Source organism: Spermophilus citellus (assembly GCF_964194105.1).
Source record: "Spermophilus citellus genome assembly, chromosome: 4".
Classification (NCBI taxonomy): Eukaryota; Metazoa; Chordata; class Mammalia; order Rodentia; family Sciuridae; genus Spermophilus; species Spermophilus citellus.
In genome coordinates, this window is record NC_138185.1 from 166,779,380 (window position 1) to 166,794,866 (window position 15,487).

Here is a 15,487-nt window from a genome sequence, read left to right on the forward strand (position 1 = left end):
AAGATTAACATTAAACAGAGACATGAGATGGGAGGGAAAGGGAGAGAAAAGTGAAATTGCATGGAAATGGAGGGAGACCCTCATTGCTATACAAAATTACATATAAGAGGTTGTGAGGGGAATGGGAAAATAAACAAGGAGAGAAATGAATTATAGTAGATGGGGTAGAGAGAGAAGATGGGAGGGGAGGGGGGATAGTAGGGGATAGGAAAGGTAGCAGAATACAACAATTACTAATAGGGCATTATGTAAAATTGTGGATGTGTAACCGACGTGATTCTGCAATCTGCATTTGGGGTAAAATTGGGGGTTCATAACCCACTTCAATCTAATGTATGAAATATGATATGTCAAGAGCTTTGTAATGTTGTGAACAACCAATAAAAAAAAACTAAAAAAAAAAAGCTTTTTTTAAAAATGGTTTTTAAAGCATAAAAATATTATACATCACTTTTGTTTGAAGGAATATAGCTAATGTCTTTTCTCAATTCAAATACGTCAGTAGTTACTTCCTGGTCTTACCGTGGAATGCCCCTTTCTTTTATTTGCTACTTCTGCTCTGTAGCGGGTTGGGAAGCAGATAGTGAAGTTTCTAATAAATCTGGTAGTGTAAGAGTAAGGAGATCCTGTGTTGGTCCTGTGGCTGTTCCTAGGCAAGAGCTAAGGGCTCTGCAGGGCCCTGCTTAGCATTACACCTCCCTTGTAAGTTTCCTCATTTTCTGTTGGACTCTAGGTAGATAGAGTTACAAGATGAACAGCCTTCATATGCATGAAGTTTGTACCATCTCAAGCATTTTTGTGTTTGTTATGCCTTATTTTTTTAATTTTTTTTTTTAATTTTAGTTGTTGATGGACTTTTATTTTTCTCATTTATTGGTATGCGGTGCTGAGAATCGAACCCAGTGCCTACCACTGAGCCACAACCCCAGACCCTGAGCCACAACCCCAGGCCTGTTATACCTTATAAAAGGGAGATTTAGGCCTCATATAAAGCCTTGGAAGTACAAATTATGTGTGCATTGTCATTTATCAGGGGGATAAAATTGAAGTATGTAAACCCCTGGATGATCCTCACCATTGCCATCTACTGAATTGAACTGTGTCAGGACACAATTCAGAAGGGCTCTTTCCCATTGCTCTGGCCAAAATTCAGACCATTGAAAGATCCTAGGGAGACCTACAGAGTCAGTATGAAGGATTTGAAACAGAAGCCTGCCATTCAGCTTGAAGCCAGGGTAAGTTTAGGCTCATTCAGGTTCCTCCATGAATATCTAAGAGCAAGAAACCAGAGTTGGGGGTCCCACACACAGCAGACCAGATCAGTTCCTCTGGTTCTGGGCAATTCCACAGGTCCTGGGGCTGGGGGAAGGTGGGCTCGCAAACTCCCTGCTCCATCCCACCCTTCCACTCATCTGTCTCAACTGCTCCCGCAGTCAGCTGCTTCACTTCAAAATATGGGCCCAGTTTGACTGTAATAGTGGTGGGAACAGTCACCCCCACTATTAGTAGTATTAACTACCACTTGTGGGATACTTAGGAAATTCTAGGGTGTTCTAGACATTTTACATGATTTTCATTTTACCTCTCTAACACTGCTATTGTAATAGATTTGGAAACAAGAACATCTTTGCTAAAAGCTGTGACCTCCTGGGTCTACTGAGCCCTACAGGTTTTGTATCTGTCTCCTTTATTTCCTTAAACTTTGGGTTGGGTCCCTCTCAGCTTTGAACATAGGCATGTTCATCAACTAAGGAGTACTTATCTAAAACTAGTAATACAAGGTTTATTTGTCCTAAATTTAGCCAACATGTCTCATCCCTCCCTCTTCAAGACTGAAGCCAAATTTGCAGGGAAGTCTATGGCATGCAGTTTCAGATCTCTGGAGTAGCACCTGGAAGTTTTAAATCCTTGTCCTACACCTTCCAGGAACACCAGGAGCAGTCACTTCATGAGAATTGAGTTCCCACTTTCCAGGATCACAGGTCTGCTGGATAAACATCCAGAACCACAAGTATAAATTGCCCCCGTGAAGTGATAGGGACTTCTCTGGTGCCACTTCATGGAACCAGAACTGAAAGAATGATCATGATGAGCGAGGAGTTACTCTAAAAACCATAAAATTCATACAGTGCTGTTAGCATAGTACCTGTCTGACTCCTTGTGATATTTCCTGAGAGCCGGAGTTCCATGAAGCCAAGTCTTTTGTCACTCTTGTTCTCTGCTCTGTCACCAGTACCTATTTAGATGAAACAGATGGGAACTTATTTCTTATCCTCACCAGTGATCTAGTTCTTCTTTGTACCTTCTGAAATGTTCCAGATTTGTGCAGTGTATCTGACAGTGCTTGACACATAGCAGCTATTCAATAAATATTTGTTGAGTGAATTATATTATTTGATAGATATCCTCAATTTGACAGATGAGCAAAGTGTAGCTCAGAGAGGTTTAGCAGTTTCACAACAGGAAGTGATCAGCAGCACCAGAGTTAGAACCTGGACCTGCCTGATACCAGAGCCTCTCTGTGTCCTTCCAAACCCTCTGCTGCCTGCCCTGGGAAAAGGAATACTTCTGCTAGGAATTGTGGCCCGGATGGGAAAGCTCCTGGGTATAGGATGTTTATGAATGGCTGGTAGGGAAGATGGTGTTGCCATGTGAACTAGAGCTGGGGTACACTGTGCTTAAAGCCCATTCCTGAAACTAGGACCACAGATTCTCCCTCCCAGGGGTTTTGAAGTAATTTGTCAGTTGTGAAACCTGGTTAGCAGAGCTTGCATTTCTGCAACTGTTTAACTGTCCATGGGTTGTATCCCACTATCTCTTTAGCAGATGCCCTGCCTCCCATGACAGACTACTGTGGCTCCTTTGATTGTTGATTTTTCAAGACCATAAATCTAACTTGAAATTTGCCAAGAGTATATAGATCCTAAATGTCCTCGTGACAACAAGCAGTTTTAAAAGTAATAAACCTATGAGATGATGGATATGTTAATTAGATTGGTTATGGTGATTTTTTATAGTATATAAATATAAATCAAGCCACCAGGTTGTACACATTAAATATATGCAATTGAAAATTTTTAAATATGTAACATTCAGTCTAAAAGAAATATGATTTGGGGAAGTAATTTTATTTAATTAAAATCATGTGATCGGGCAGTCATATATTCCTTGGAAGTTTGTGTTAAATTGTAAGCAAACACAATTTTATGACATAAATGAAGATGGATTCTTCTCCTTTGCTTCCATTGCAACAGGTAATATCTTATCTGATTTTCCCCCATTGTTTAGATAACCAATAAGGTTTCTTGCTTTTCCAAATTTAACTAGGGGGTGTTTTTTAATCTGTCACCTATGTTTAAGCCTCTAGGCAGTGTTTTGTAATGACATCCAGAAAAATCCACAGCAGCAAAGGTTGCAACATTTATCAAACTTTCATTTTGTATTTATCTATGGAGTAAATAAGTGCCACATTATCCAAGAAGCCTTACGATGAGAAGAACTACCATCTCTTCTTCCTATCCCTTAAGTTGAAGTTATAGAAAAATCTAGCTGGCCATAAAGAAAATTGTTTTATGCTTTTAAGCAAAATAATATCCCAGTTCTGACTATTTCCTTAAATAAGACAGATTCTTTCACACCACAGTCAAGGCAGTTGTATTATTATGGATTCATGAAAATTCTTCTCAAGATTCTCTTATCTCCTGTATTTGCTATTGACTTATGCTTGTTTATAGACTCTTGGGCAACTGGGAGATAAATTATTATATTCCTGCCCCAGGCAAGACCATAGTCCAGTCATCCTCAAAAGAAAGCTTACCTCTTCTAGAATATCTTAAGAGCTAAAACTTTATTTGGGAAGTTTTTCCTAATATCTAACCTAACATTTTTCTTTTCTGTTCTTGTTTGAAAAAATAAAAGGAGCTAAGAGTTAAATACACACACACACACACACACACACACACACACACACATATATCTTTTAAGCTTTTGAGCTTTTAAGAGGGTTTTGCTGTACGGCCTTTTCCCTTGGGGGTTGAATAAATATCAATGTTGATATAATACTAATTTGTTTATGGCACTGAATATCAAAACGATCAGCCCATTGTCCCTTCTGTACTTTAGAGAAATGTAGCAAAAAGGGGACAAAGGTGTGCAATGACTCACTTCAAGGCTGTCAGGATGGGAACAAACTCTTCTGGTATCTCATAGATATCTTGGCACTGTAGAAATGATTTTAAATTTTTTATTTTTATTTTTTAGGTGCATTTTGACCAATTCAAAGAAGCATTAATACTAATCTTGTCTAGGACTTTGTCTAATGAGGAGCACTTTCAAGAACCAGGTAAGGACACAGATGTTCCTCTTCTACCTTCCCTTTGAAAGTTGTCTAGGGAGGGCTGGGGTTGTGGCTCAGTGGTAGAGCACTCACCTAACACATGTGCGGCCCTGGGTTCGATCCTCAGCACCACATAAAAATAAATAAATAAAGATATTGTGTCCAACTACAACTAAAAAATAAATATTTAAAAAAAAAAGTTGTCCAGGGAAAAATGTGGGGACCTTGAAGCATGTGTGTGAAGGATTTGGGACATCTGCCTTTCACAGATTGAGCAGTTATTTCCAGTGACTTCTTTCTTTCGATATTATCGTAAAAGCCTTGCAGCTGTTGAACACTAAAATGAGACTTCTCCACTATAGCAGCATATTATGGAAAAATAATTGGATTGTTCCTAGGCAATATGTCATATGGTATGGCAATAACTCACTCCTGGAATGAGTGGGGAGAAGCTGAATGGTGACCACCCTCATTCTTATTTCCTGTGTACATAGAAGCCTGTGATTTGGGGGACATTTTTCCTAAAGAAAGATTCTGACCTAGAGATAGTTCTTTTTAGTCTCAGTGAATGGCTAGGCCTTTGCTACAGACATTACCATAGGCATTTTTATTATTATTTATGTCTCCTCCTTTCAAGTGTTAGCTCCTTGAGGGCTGTGTATTCATTTTTATGTTTCCAGTGTCTAGAAGAGTGCTCAGCACATAGTAAGTAGTCAATGAATGTTAAGAAATAAAAGACTTCACTGATTTTTTTTTTTAAAGTACTGTACATTATGAGATGCATTGCTATTTTAGGTATTTCTTAAAATTTGTTGTCAGCTACTGTCACGTATATCTAAAAAGAATAAATTAAAAAAAATGTTTCCAGATAAATTAAGATGCCATTGATTTTGAAATATGACCTGATTTCAGTGTGCTCAATTCTGGTGTTGGAATCAATAAAATATGGTAAATATTTAAGAGGGAAGTCTAGACAGTACAGAAATTTGTATCAAAGTACAGTCTGGTTTATCAAATCAGTGGTTGTCATAGGCTAGATGGAGGGATTGATTAAAACTCATACATGATGGAATTTTGGTTATGATGAAATTTTTATATCTCAATAGTAATGTTAGTTTACATGATTATGTGAGCTCTTTCCAACCTGTAGATTGTGCATTAAGAGGATGAAATTTTCTCAAAGTAAGTGTCATCACAATAAACCTGACTTTAAAAAAAAGAGAACATCAAAAATACAATGAGGTTTGAGACCAAGGAGAAATCATTGACATTTTTGTGGCTACCAGTACATGTCCAGTGTGACCTATTTAGATGAAACAGATGGGAACTCATTTCTTATCCTCGCCAGTGATCTAGTTCTTCTTTGTACCTTCTGAAATGTTCCAGATTTGTGCCAGGTATCTGAACTCTGCCTTCCACAGTGTCTTGGATTATGGACTGTGTCCCTGCGTTTGCTGATGCTCACCATCCCTAGGAAGGCTAGTCTCAACTCTGAGGCTTGCCAGCACTCTCCTTCAGAAGCCCCCAGTGAGTCTGAGCAAGAGGGTATTACACTCTTGAGATTTTTCCAGACAGATGGTAAAATTTCTGTAGGTGACTACTACTGGAACAAGGATGTTTGTTAATTATGGGATGTCACATTTTGTTGGTATTTTTACTTTTTAAAGGTAATTTTTTTTTCATCTTGATAACAATTACACAAGATCTAGAAACTCTGATAGGACAATGGTGATATCACTGCTGATGTACATTTCAGTTCATATGAACATAGGTAATAGTGACATAAATTCAGCCTTCTCTGGGCTGATAATGTGATTTTGTATGGATTTGGAAGGGGTAGACCTGCTACTAGTCCATATGGTCCTTTCACCGCCCTTTCTTCAAAACCTGTACTGTCACCTGCCAGAAAATTGTCCTAATAAAGATAGAGATTTATGGTGATCACAGATGTGGAGGTTGCCCCCTAGACTTGTGCTGGGTTGTAATATAAGCAATAGAATGAGCTAGAACATGGCTGTTTGAGCTTGGTCACAGCAGGAAGTAAAGCAAATACATCAAGCTGCAGATGGTGGTTTCATAGTTATGTGTGTATCTTGCTGCTGTGTGGGCAGAGGTTATGATTTGGACCAGTCTCCCAGGATAACACAGAAGAGATTTTTATAGTCTTGCCATGTGCCCTGTCCTTGGGGTAGACTGCAGCAAGCTTTGTGATAGAACTGCCCCCAAATTAGTGTAAAGCAGCAGCAAGACATCTACTGATAGCATTTCAGCCAGGATTTAAATGACTTCCCTAACATTTGTTCTGCCAGGATAAAATCTAGAATTGAGTCTGTGCCTTAAGACTATTTTATCTAATAAGAGACATGAATCAGCCCTTCCTCCCACATTCCCGGCTTTGTTCTAAATATCTCTGCTTTGTTTTTGTCCATCTCTCCCTGGCTTCACCAGTTGTTCATGAGGATCAGCAATTCTTTCCCTCAAGCATTCTTCTAACCACTCTGACTGACTGGTTTGGGTAGGCAGAGACAGAAAAGAGCGAGGACTCCAATGCAGTGCATTAGGAAGCCACCTGAGTTCAGCTTTCTCTCTCCCTTTATAACAATAACTGTCCCTTAAATAACAGACCATTGCATTTTAGAACTGCAGAGATCTCTGCAGTTTTATCATAGAACAAATTGAAGCCTAAGGAGGAACAGAGCCTAATTGAAGTGTCACAGATAATAGCAGAGGAGGATGCTAATATTGCATCACCTGGGAACCAGGGACGTACTGGGTTTAGGTTAAGGACTTTTAACCTTCAATGGATGAGTTGGTCCTCAGTGCAGCCTGACCCAACAAGGCTGCCAAGTGGCCAGAGGCATCAAGAAGTGAATGAGAATGTGTTGCAGATGATGGTTGGTGACAGGGATACCTTTGTCTTTCATTGTTGAGTGCTCAGTACTCCACTCATGTTTTACCACAAGGGCCAGGACTATTTTTGCCTTGGCTTTTAAAATCAGTGGTCCTGGTATACTTGAAGAGAAAAAGCTGCCCTTAAACAATAGAAGGAGACTGAAAAACTAAGAGGGCCATAGTGATAGCCCATGCATATTTTATAACACTTAGGATTTTTATGAGTTAAATTATCAGGTGCCATACCAGGCTGTAATATAGAAAAGTCAACTTGATAAGACAGACAGAACCTTGAGCAAGGAGTTAGGAAACACTGACTCAGCCCCTCTGATCGTCCTGTGCCCTTATATGTCTCATCTCTGCTGTCTTCAATCAGCTCCTATCTAAAATTGGTCATATTAGAAAATACCTAAAATCCCTTTAAGCTCCAAGATTCAATTGTGTTGTCTTCTAATATCTAAATGACATTATCTAAATCTCTGAAAAAAGCTAGCTTTTGTGTTTCTATAATATTTTACCTAACATAAATTGACACTCTAAAGTACTTCTTCCTAAGGACGAATGCTCAGTATCTTTTACATTCCTCTAATAAAAGAAATTATTTACATAGAACAAAATCAAAGATCTAATGGGATTTCAAAGGAGATGAAATTAAGTCATTATTTCCATAATCTTTGGCTCTGCTATTTATTACTTCTCTGAGGTTTTAAAATGAGAAGTTGTGAACTAGATTACTTTCAGCATCTTATAACTCTCTTATTTGTGATTTTAAGTCTCATTTTTCCTCTAAAAAGCAATAACAATAATAACTCAATAAAAAGTGCAGGATTCCAATAAGTTCAGAATAATGGACTGCAAATGTAGGTGAGTCCTTTGTACGTTTCAAACTGACCAGCATTGCCAGTGGCATAGTTCCCCTCATATCTACATGTACAATTTAATTTTTAAATTATTTTTCTGGAATAAGAGAGGTGCAACAAGTTAATTATTACCTCTTCATTCAATTTGTGACAGCTCTGGATTATTGCATTTTGTAGTGGAAATGCTGCCACAGGCTCTCAGCTACATGGCATCAGCATGCTGGCTGAATCTAGTCCCCAGAGATTTTGCTCTTATTTGATGCATCTTGCATTAGATTTCTGTTTTATAGTAGATGTTAGCATAATGCAGGAAGCCCTTTCCCTGATATGGTTCGTTGAAAGTGTCTTTCCTTTGTTTATTGGAGGTAGAGAAACTCAGGTTTGGAAAAGCCAACTCATTAGAAAAGCAGGGCTGGGCAGTGTTGTGGTGAAGGTGATTGTTTTGTTTTGTGACAGACCTTCCTAATTCCAAGAACTGCCCTACTCACAATTATTTTTCTTATACTTTGAAGAAGCCATCAATATAATAAACAGTTATCTTTTCATTCACTTAGTAAACATGCAGTGAAGCAGGTTCTATGGTAAGGCATTGGGTTCCATCTTGATTTGCAGCAATGGAAGATTTGTGTTTGCAACTGTGTTCAGAGGTGTTGGGTCCACCTCTGAAGTCTGGCTAACATCTCTGTTTTGGGGAGGCATTACACACAGATAGCCCAAGAGACATGTTCTGTGTCCTCTGTTTGGCTAAGTAAGATAAGTGAGAACTTAATCCCTGTTCTCCTGGTGTTGATGACATGCTAATAGTGAGGACCAAAAATTTTTTCCAAAAGTTAAGAGTGAAATAAAACATCACCACCAATTATAATACAATTGAAAGAAAGTGTTAAGAATGAATTTTTTAAATATTTATATTTTAGTTATACACATACCTTTATTTTGTTTGTTTATTTTTATGTGGTGCTGAGGATCGAACCCAGGGCCTTGCACATGCTAGGCGAGCGCTCTACCGCTGAGCCACAGCCCCAGCCCAAGAGTGTGTTTTTAATATCATAAAATTGAAAACACTCATGCCTACTACCGGTGGTCACATAAAGTGATAGAACCTTTCTAGAATTATAGAAGATAATAGATACCAAGAACTATAATAATAATTTTGGTTAATCAGTGCAACTCTCAGATTTTATGCAACATAAGTAATTATGAATATGTGTAAAGAGCTATGTATAAGTACTCATGTCAGTGTGTGCATGTGTCAAGAGAAAAAAATTGGCAGTGTATTAGTAGGCAAAAAAAATTGTGGTATATCTATATAATCAAAGACTAAGCAGCTATTAAACTTTGCCATAGAAGATTCCTTGTTATGGTAATTTTACTAAGGATCAAAAGCAATCTTTTAAAATTATATGTATTTGTGCTAGAGCTGTTCATGTTATTTAAAATTAAGTAAATGGGACTTATGAGAATTTTGATAATGAAGCAGATTACTTGGAAGTTGTGCCTATATTTTAATTTTAACATCAGTGAGTCTCTAAGGTTTCCAAACAGAGGACATGAAAATGGTGGTTTTCTACAGAGAATTAGTGTGTCCCTTTTGCATCAGCCCATCCTCTTGCATTAGCCCAAATGAAGGGAAAGTAAACTAACAAGGAAGAGAAAATTAGGACAAGCACAAGATCGGGACCAGGACAGTTCCAGTTTCTGAGATGAGAAACTGCATAATGTCATTATACATTTGCCACTGATCTTATTTGTTACAAAAAAAAAAAAAAAAATGAAATTGAGGAAATCGACTGTGAGGTTGAGGGCTGGGATATTCTTCCTGATTTTGCTCCTCCAAGCACCCACTGCTGGGTACCTGTCCCTGGCCTGTTGGCTTTGGGCTGCCACTGGCTCTGTAGAAGTCTGAAAGAACCAGAGTGTGGCCAGAGCTCCCGGGACAGAAGCTGCTAGACCAATTGGTGACCTTGCTCCATGGAGCTCCTGTTCTTTTCACTCCTTCCAGATGAGGAAACCAAGCCTTCCTGAGTTGAAGTATTCCTAACCCTGACAGCAGTTGAGTATCTGGGTACAAGGCCCAGTCTCTTTCCACGAAGCCTTGCTGTCTTGGAAAGTGTAACAATTGTGATTTTAAGACTCATTTTCCCCCTAAAAAGCAATAACAATAATAACTCAATTAAAAATGCAAGATTCCAATAAGTTCAGAAGAGTGGACTGCAAGCATTTCTCCACCCTTATTACCTTTGTATCCAAAAACCTGTGTTCTAGTAAGAAGTAAGATGAGTAAGCAATCTTTTTTTCTTTTTTTACTGAGGATTGAACCCAGGGGCACTTAACCAGTGAGCCACATCCCCAGCCCTTTTTTTTTTTTTTTATATTTTACTTATAGACAGAGTCTCACTGAGTTGCTTAGGGCTTTGCTAAGTTCCCGAGGCTGGCTTTGAACTACCAATCCTCCTACTTCAGTCTTCTGACAGGCTGGGATTACAGGCGTGAGCCAGTACATCCAGCCCAGAAAGCAATCTTAACATGTAAAAAGTGCTTTTAGAAAAAATATGACCACAGTCATTATTAAATTGGAAACGATAGACAATAAGAGTTACACCAAATGCATAGAAAAAAAGGTTCCAGTAGAGTTGTGCCAAGAAGTTACTTGAGAGAAATGAGTATTGGGTTTTGCCTTAAACAATGGAGAGGATTCAATTAGATGAAATGTAATGCTTTTTTCCTCCAAGTGGCTTCTGATGCAGGACCTCCTAACAGAGATCAGCCAATTGATCCTTCCATGCTGAGGCTGGGGAAGCAATCATAATCATTATCCACTCAAAGATCTTTTCCTGTTGACTGATTGTCAACTGCTGGAAGTCTGAGATAGACCAAGTAGTCACACTGATCAGTCCTGGGCACACCACACTCACCCACCACCTTCAGCCATTTTGGGGGCTGCTAACCTTCCTCTCAAAGCCTTTCTCCACCCTTATTACCTTTGTATCCAAAAACCTGTGTTCTAGTAAGAAGCATCTTACCCATAAGAACTGATATGGAGACTGCTCTTAAAATTTTGTCACTGGGAGAACCTGAAAGACCCAATTGAACATCTGCAGCTCTTGTGGTGATTCCAGGAGAGGGGAGTAGATGGGAAGTGAGATGCTGATGTCTCTGGACCCCCAGGCAGCTGTCTTGGAAAGGCCTGCAACACACACAAGTATGAGGAGAAAAGGCTGCTTGGGACGATGTCTCCTGGGGACGGGGAGCACACTGGGAAGCAAAAGGAATGAATGGCAGATAATGTCACAAGGCTTTTGCTAGTGTCTTTTTTGTGTTGTCCATTCTCTGTTGGCCTCTCTCCCCCTTCTTACTCCTCCCTACACCTTTCCACTGCCCTAACTCACCTAAACCCTCCTCCTTCGTCCCCCTCTCTGCTCTTCTCCTGCCTCTTGATCCCCTTTCTCATTTTGTTTCTCTTTTTTCCCTCCTGCATTCCTCCTCAAGCCTTTAAGTTTGCCATCTCCTGTGCCCTCACCGCCTTCTCTCTCTCTTTCTCTTTCTCTCAGTCTTTCTGCCTCTGTGTCAATCTCTATCATTTGCTCTACATATGTAAATCTCTCTCCTGGTCTTGTTCTTGGTTTGTCCTTTGATTCCTTCTCTTATTTAGAATCAGATGGGGATTTGCAGTCCCTGTGTGATGGCACATTCATAACCAGTGAGGAGGTGGGGATGCTCAGTGGGGCACGGTGTGCTCATTTGCCACACGACTGCCTTTTCCCAAGAAAGCTTCTTTGGGGTGTTTGTCTGGAGGTTTGCACATGTTTCATTTTTTATCCTTTGTTAATGTCAAATGGATTTTAGGAATCCTGTGAGCTCAGGAGTGCAGTATGACAGGCTTGGATTGGCATCCTCTCTGCTGAGATTCTTTGGAAGGGGGAGGTGTCACTGGGAATGACTGCCTAGGCTAAGTGGGTCAGGAAGGCAAACAGAAAGCAAGAGTCTGCAGTAGCAATTCCAAAATAAGAATGGCTGCACCCTCAGGGCCAGGCTTTCTTCTTCATCCTTGGAAATAGCATCAGGTTATATGGGAGATCCAAGAAGTTTGCTTCAGAAAATGATAAAATGTCCATGTTGTGACTCAATAAGTATAACATAATGCCCTGCCCATGGCAGGTGTCCAGTAAATATGAGGTGAAGTGAATGTAACACTAGAGGGCAGCTTTGAAAACCTGCTTTAACTTCTCATGTGTGTGCTATGGATGCCACTTCATCTGTGGTCCTAAGCTTGCACTTGTGCCCAGAAAGCATTTGATTAAGTGGAGCCTCCCTTAGTGTCTTGTCATTATGCCTTTGGCCATCCATGCAGTGTGTTTAGGACACCTGAGCATTCCAAGCAGACACCTGCATCATGTTGGTGGCCGGGGTCAGGTTTGGAAAGCTGTTCCTGCCATAGCACTCCTGGGAAGAGTTGGAAGAGGAATGGGCATGCCACTGTTGTTTGTTTCCCTGCCTGCAGTTGGCTCATCCACTTGGAGTATCTTTCTCCCTGATGCTGTGTTTCAATTTTCTTTTTATTGTAAGTTCAGGACCTTCTGGTCACAAGTCATACATGTGTGTGGAGGTTCATCCTGATCTGGATGGGGAAAATTACCACATCTCTGCAGCTTTTCTTCTTGGGACAAATAAGATGTATAGTGAAGAATGAGCACCCAGCCTTTATTTGTAAGATTAAAAGGGATAGGGCTTTTTCCCCCTTTCATCTTTTGAATTTTGAATCAGATCTTTTACTCCACCTGCTTGTTAGAGATTATTGGTTTCTTCCACATTACTCAAGCATCTTAAGGGGATTAAACCAAGGTTTCTCTTTTGTCCCCTACTCATAACCTGTTGTTTGGTTTTGGGAATTAAACCTAGAGCCTCTCAACTACCTTACTATAACCTCTCCCGGGATGGATCTGAGACTCCCCAAGGCAGGCTGGTTTGCATCCTTCAGAGACTATCTTTATTTTTATGTAGTGATGCTAAATAGGAGAAATGAAAAAGGGGAGAAAAAGAAAAATGACTCATAAGTGAGACTCAGGCAGAATCATAAATACACTTTCAAAGAACTAAAATACCAAAGACAGAGCAGTTCTACTTTGTTTAATTGGCATTTCACATTTCTTCTTGGAGCTCATGATCAGAGCATTCCTTACATCTATGTCAAAGGAAACTATGGGATGTAAATAATTTTATTTCTTAACAAACCAAATAACCCCATGTCGTCTGGCATGGGTACATTGTTTCAGAATAAAACCCTAAAAAAATTACATCTGAATACTCTCATAAAGTAAATAAACTGACTTTGCCCCCGTGCTTCAGTTTTTGCTCCTATGCCTGGTAAGAAGGAACAAGGCATTCTTTTTCTTTTTTTTTTTTTTTTAAAGAGAGAGAGAGAGAGAGAGAGAGAGAGAGAGAGAGAGAGAGAGAGAGAAATCTTTTTTTTAATATTTATTTTATTTTTTTTTTTAGTTTTCGGCGGACACAACATCTTTGTTGGTATGTGGTGCTGAGGATAGAACCCAGGCCGCACGCATGCCAGGCGAGCGCGCTACCGCTTGAACCACATCCCCAGCCCTCTTTTTCTTTTTTCTTTTTTTAAATATATTTGTTGTAGATAGACACAATACCTTTATTTTATTTATCTTTATGTGGTGCTGAGGATTGAACCCAGGGCCTCACCCAAGCCCAAGGCATTCTTTAGTCTTAATATCCTGGCCATGGACTGACTGGTGGACTGCTGCTGTTGACTTCTGAAGCCCTGGTTGAGACTAATAAGGAGAATCATGGTTTTCGGATGCTTAACACAGCAGTGGCTGTTGACTATGAATGTTCTCCCTGGAATTCCTTATTCTTGTGGTCTCTCTTCTCTTCTTATCATATAATTTCAATGACATTAATGTTCTCAATAGAAATGTCTAAGTATAATTCTAAGAGATAACTATTTTTAAATGGTGTGTGGACTCTAATTCTCTTTTGGTCACACAGATGGTTTTGAAAATTCAGTGATGAGGAAACATTGATAATCTATTTTTCTTTTCTGTGTGCTAATATCTTTATTCTAAAAGATTATACAGTTTAATAGATCTCTCTAGAGTTTGACTATAATAGGTATATTCTGTAGAAGATATTAAAGTTTGCTTAAAATTGGTTATTATAATAGAATACATTTTTTAAAATCTTAAGTTCCTGGCAATGCAGAAGTGAGTAGGTAAGCAAAGCACAACTTCATGGGTCTCTAATGGTTCACAATCTATTGTCTTTTATTGCTTAGAGAAAGAGCTGTTTGGAATGCACCACTGTTCCCTGCAGTAGGGGGTAGTTAGTAGTTAATAACCAAGGAATCATTTCATCCACAGGTAAGTTTAGGATTAGTCACAGTAGGATTTCTTAAGAATGTTGCTTTTCTCCTTCAGAGGCTTTATTCCAGCCTGCAATTGAAGAGGTCCTCTGTCAATTCCATCCTTGGACGTGACTTTGTTCTCATACTGGGAAAATCCTGTTTTCTGAGGTTTTAAGTTTTCCTTTTAATCTTTTCCAAGTCCCCCACCCCCTCGTCACTAATGGTGTATCTTGTTGTCTGCCACTAAAATTTAAGAATATCTAATAAATTAAGGATGGTTCTGCATTGCCTCTTATCTGACTAGCATCTGTGGGTGTCAGCTGCCAAGTAGCTCGGGTGTCTGTGCCGCTCCTGAATCCCCACAAGCTGACACACTCCCTTCTGAGAAAAGGTACCTTCAAATATGCATGCAATTTTCAATATAAATTTTGTATGTTTGAACACTGCCTGTAAGAGAATCGCTCGACCTAATAAAAATGACTTGACTGGGACTTTTTAAAAGCTGGATATAAATATCACTAGAGATTGTATAGCCAGCATAAATACTTCACTCTGAGCTTTGCTGAGCATTCTCAGAATGCTTCTGGCCACATTTGTGAGTCTCATGAAATCTGAGCTTGTGCCAGAGGAAGGGCAAGGGCTAGTCAAACAGGGTCATCGGCCCTCCCTGGAAAGCCATAAAGTGAGAGCTAAACTACCATGGTTCAATGGTAGTAGAAGAAGGCTTTTGTTCTTTCAGCTCTTATCTAATCAGCCACCCTCATTTTGATGCTATGTTTACATACCTCACCTAAAAATCGACATGTCTTGAGTTCTGAGATATTTTGTGAGGACTGTCATGTTCAAACAGAACCCATATTGTGTTCTCCAGAGAGACAGTGTGTCTATAGACAAAAAGACAACAGAAATCAAAGCATTGCCAGTCTTTTATATTTTAATTGAATTGTTTATTCTCCTAATACTGCACAGGTACTTTATAAATCTTCAAGGTGACATTCAAATAGAGTGAAGTATTTATTTTGTTGCTTTAAA

At 39.4% G+C, this 15,487-nt stretch overlaps 1 protein-coding gene across 5 annotated transcripts in view; it reads left to right on the forward strand.

Annotated features, from left to right (window-relative positions):
* NIN (ninein) overlaps positions 1 to 15,487 on the forward strand; it is a 116,239-nt gene that overhangs the window by 17,952 nt on the left and 82,800 nt on the right. For 3 of the 5 annotated variants that reach the window (XM_081293530.1, XM_081293532.1, XM_081293534.1), the window contains exons 4-5: positions 4,261 to 4,342; positions 14,760 to 14,846. In XM_081293530.1, coding sequence (XP_081149656.1) covers positions 4,261 to 4,342; positions 14,760 to 14,846 — 169 coding nt within the window. The remainder of the gene's footprint in view (positions 1 to 4,260; positions 4,343 to 14,759; positions 14,847 to 15,487) is intronic. The other 2 variants (XM_081293531.1, XM_081293533.1) reach the window with 1 other exon arrangement.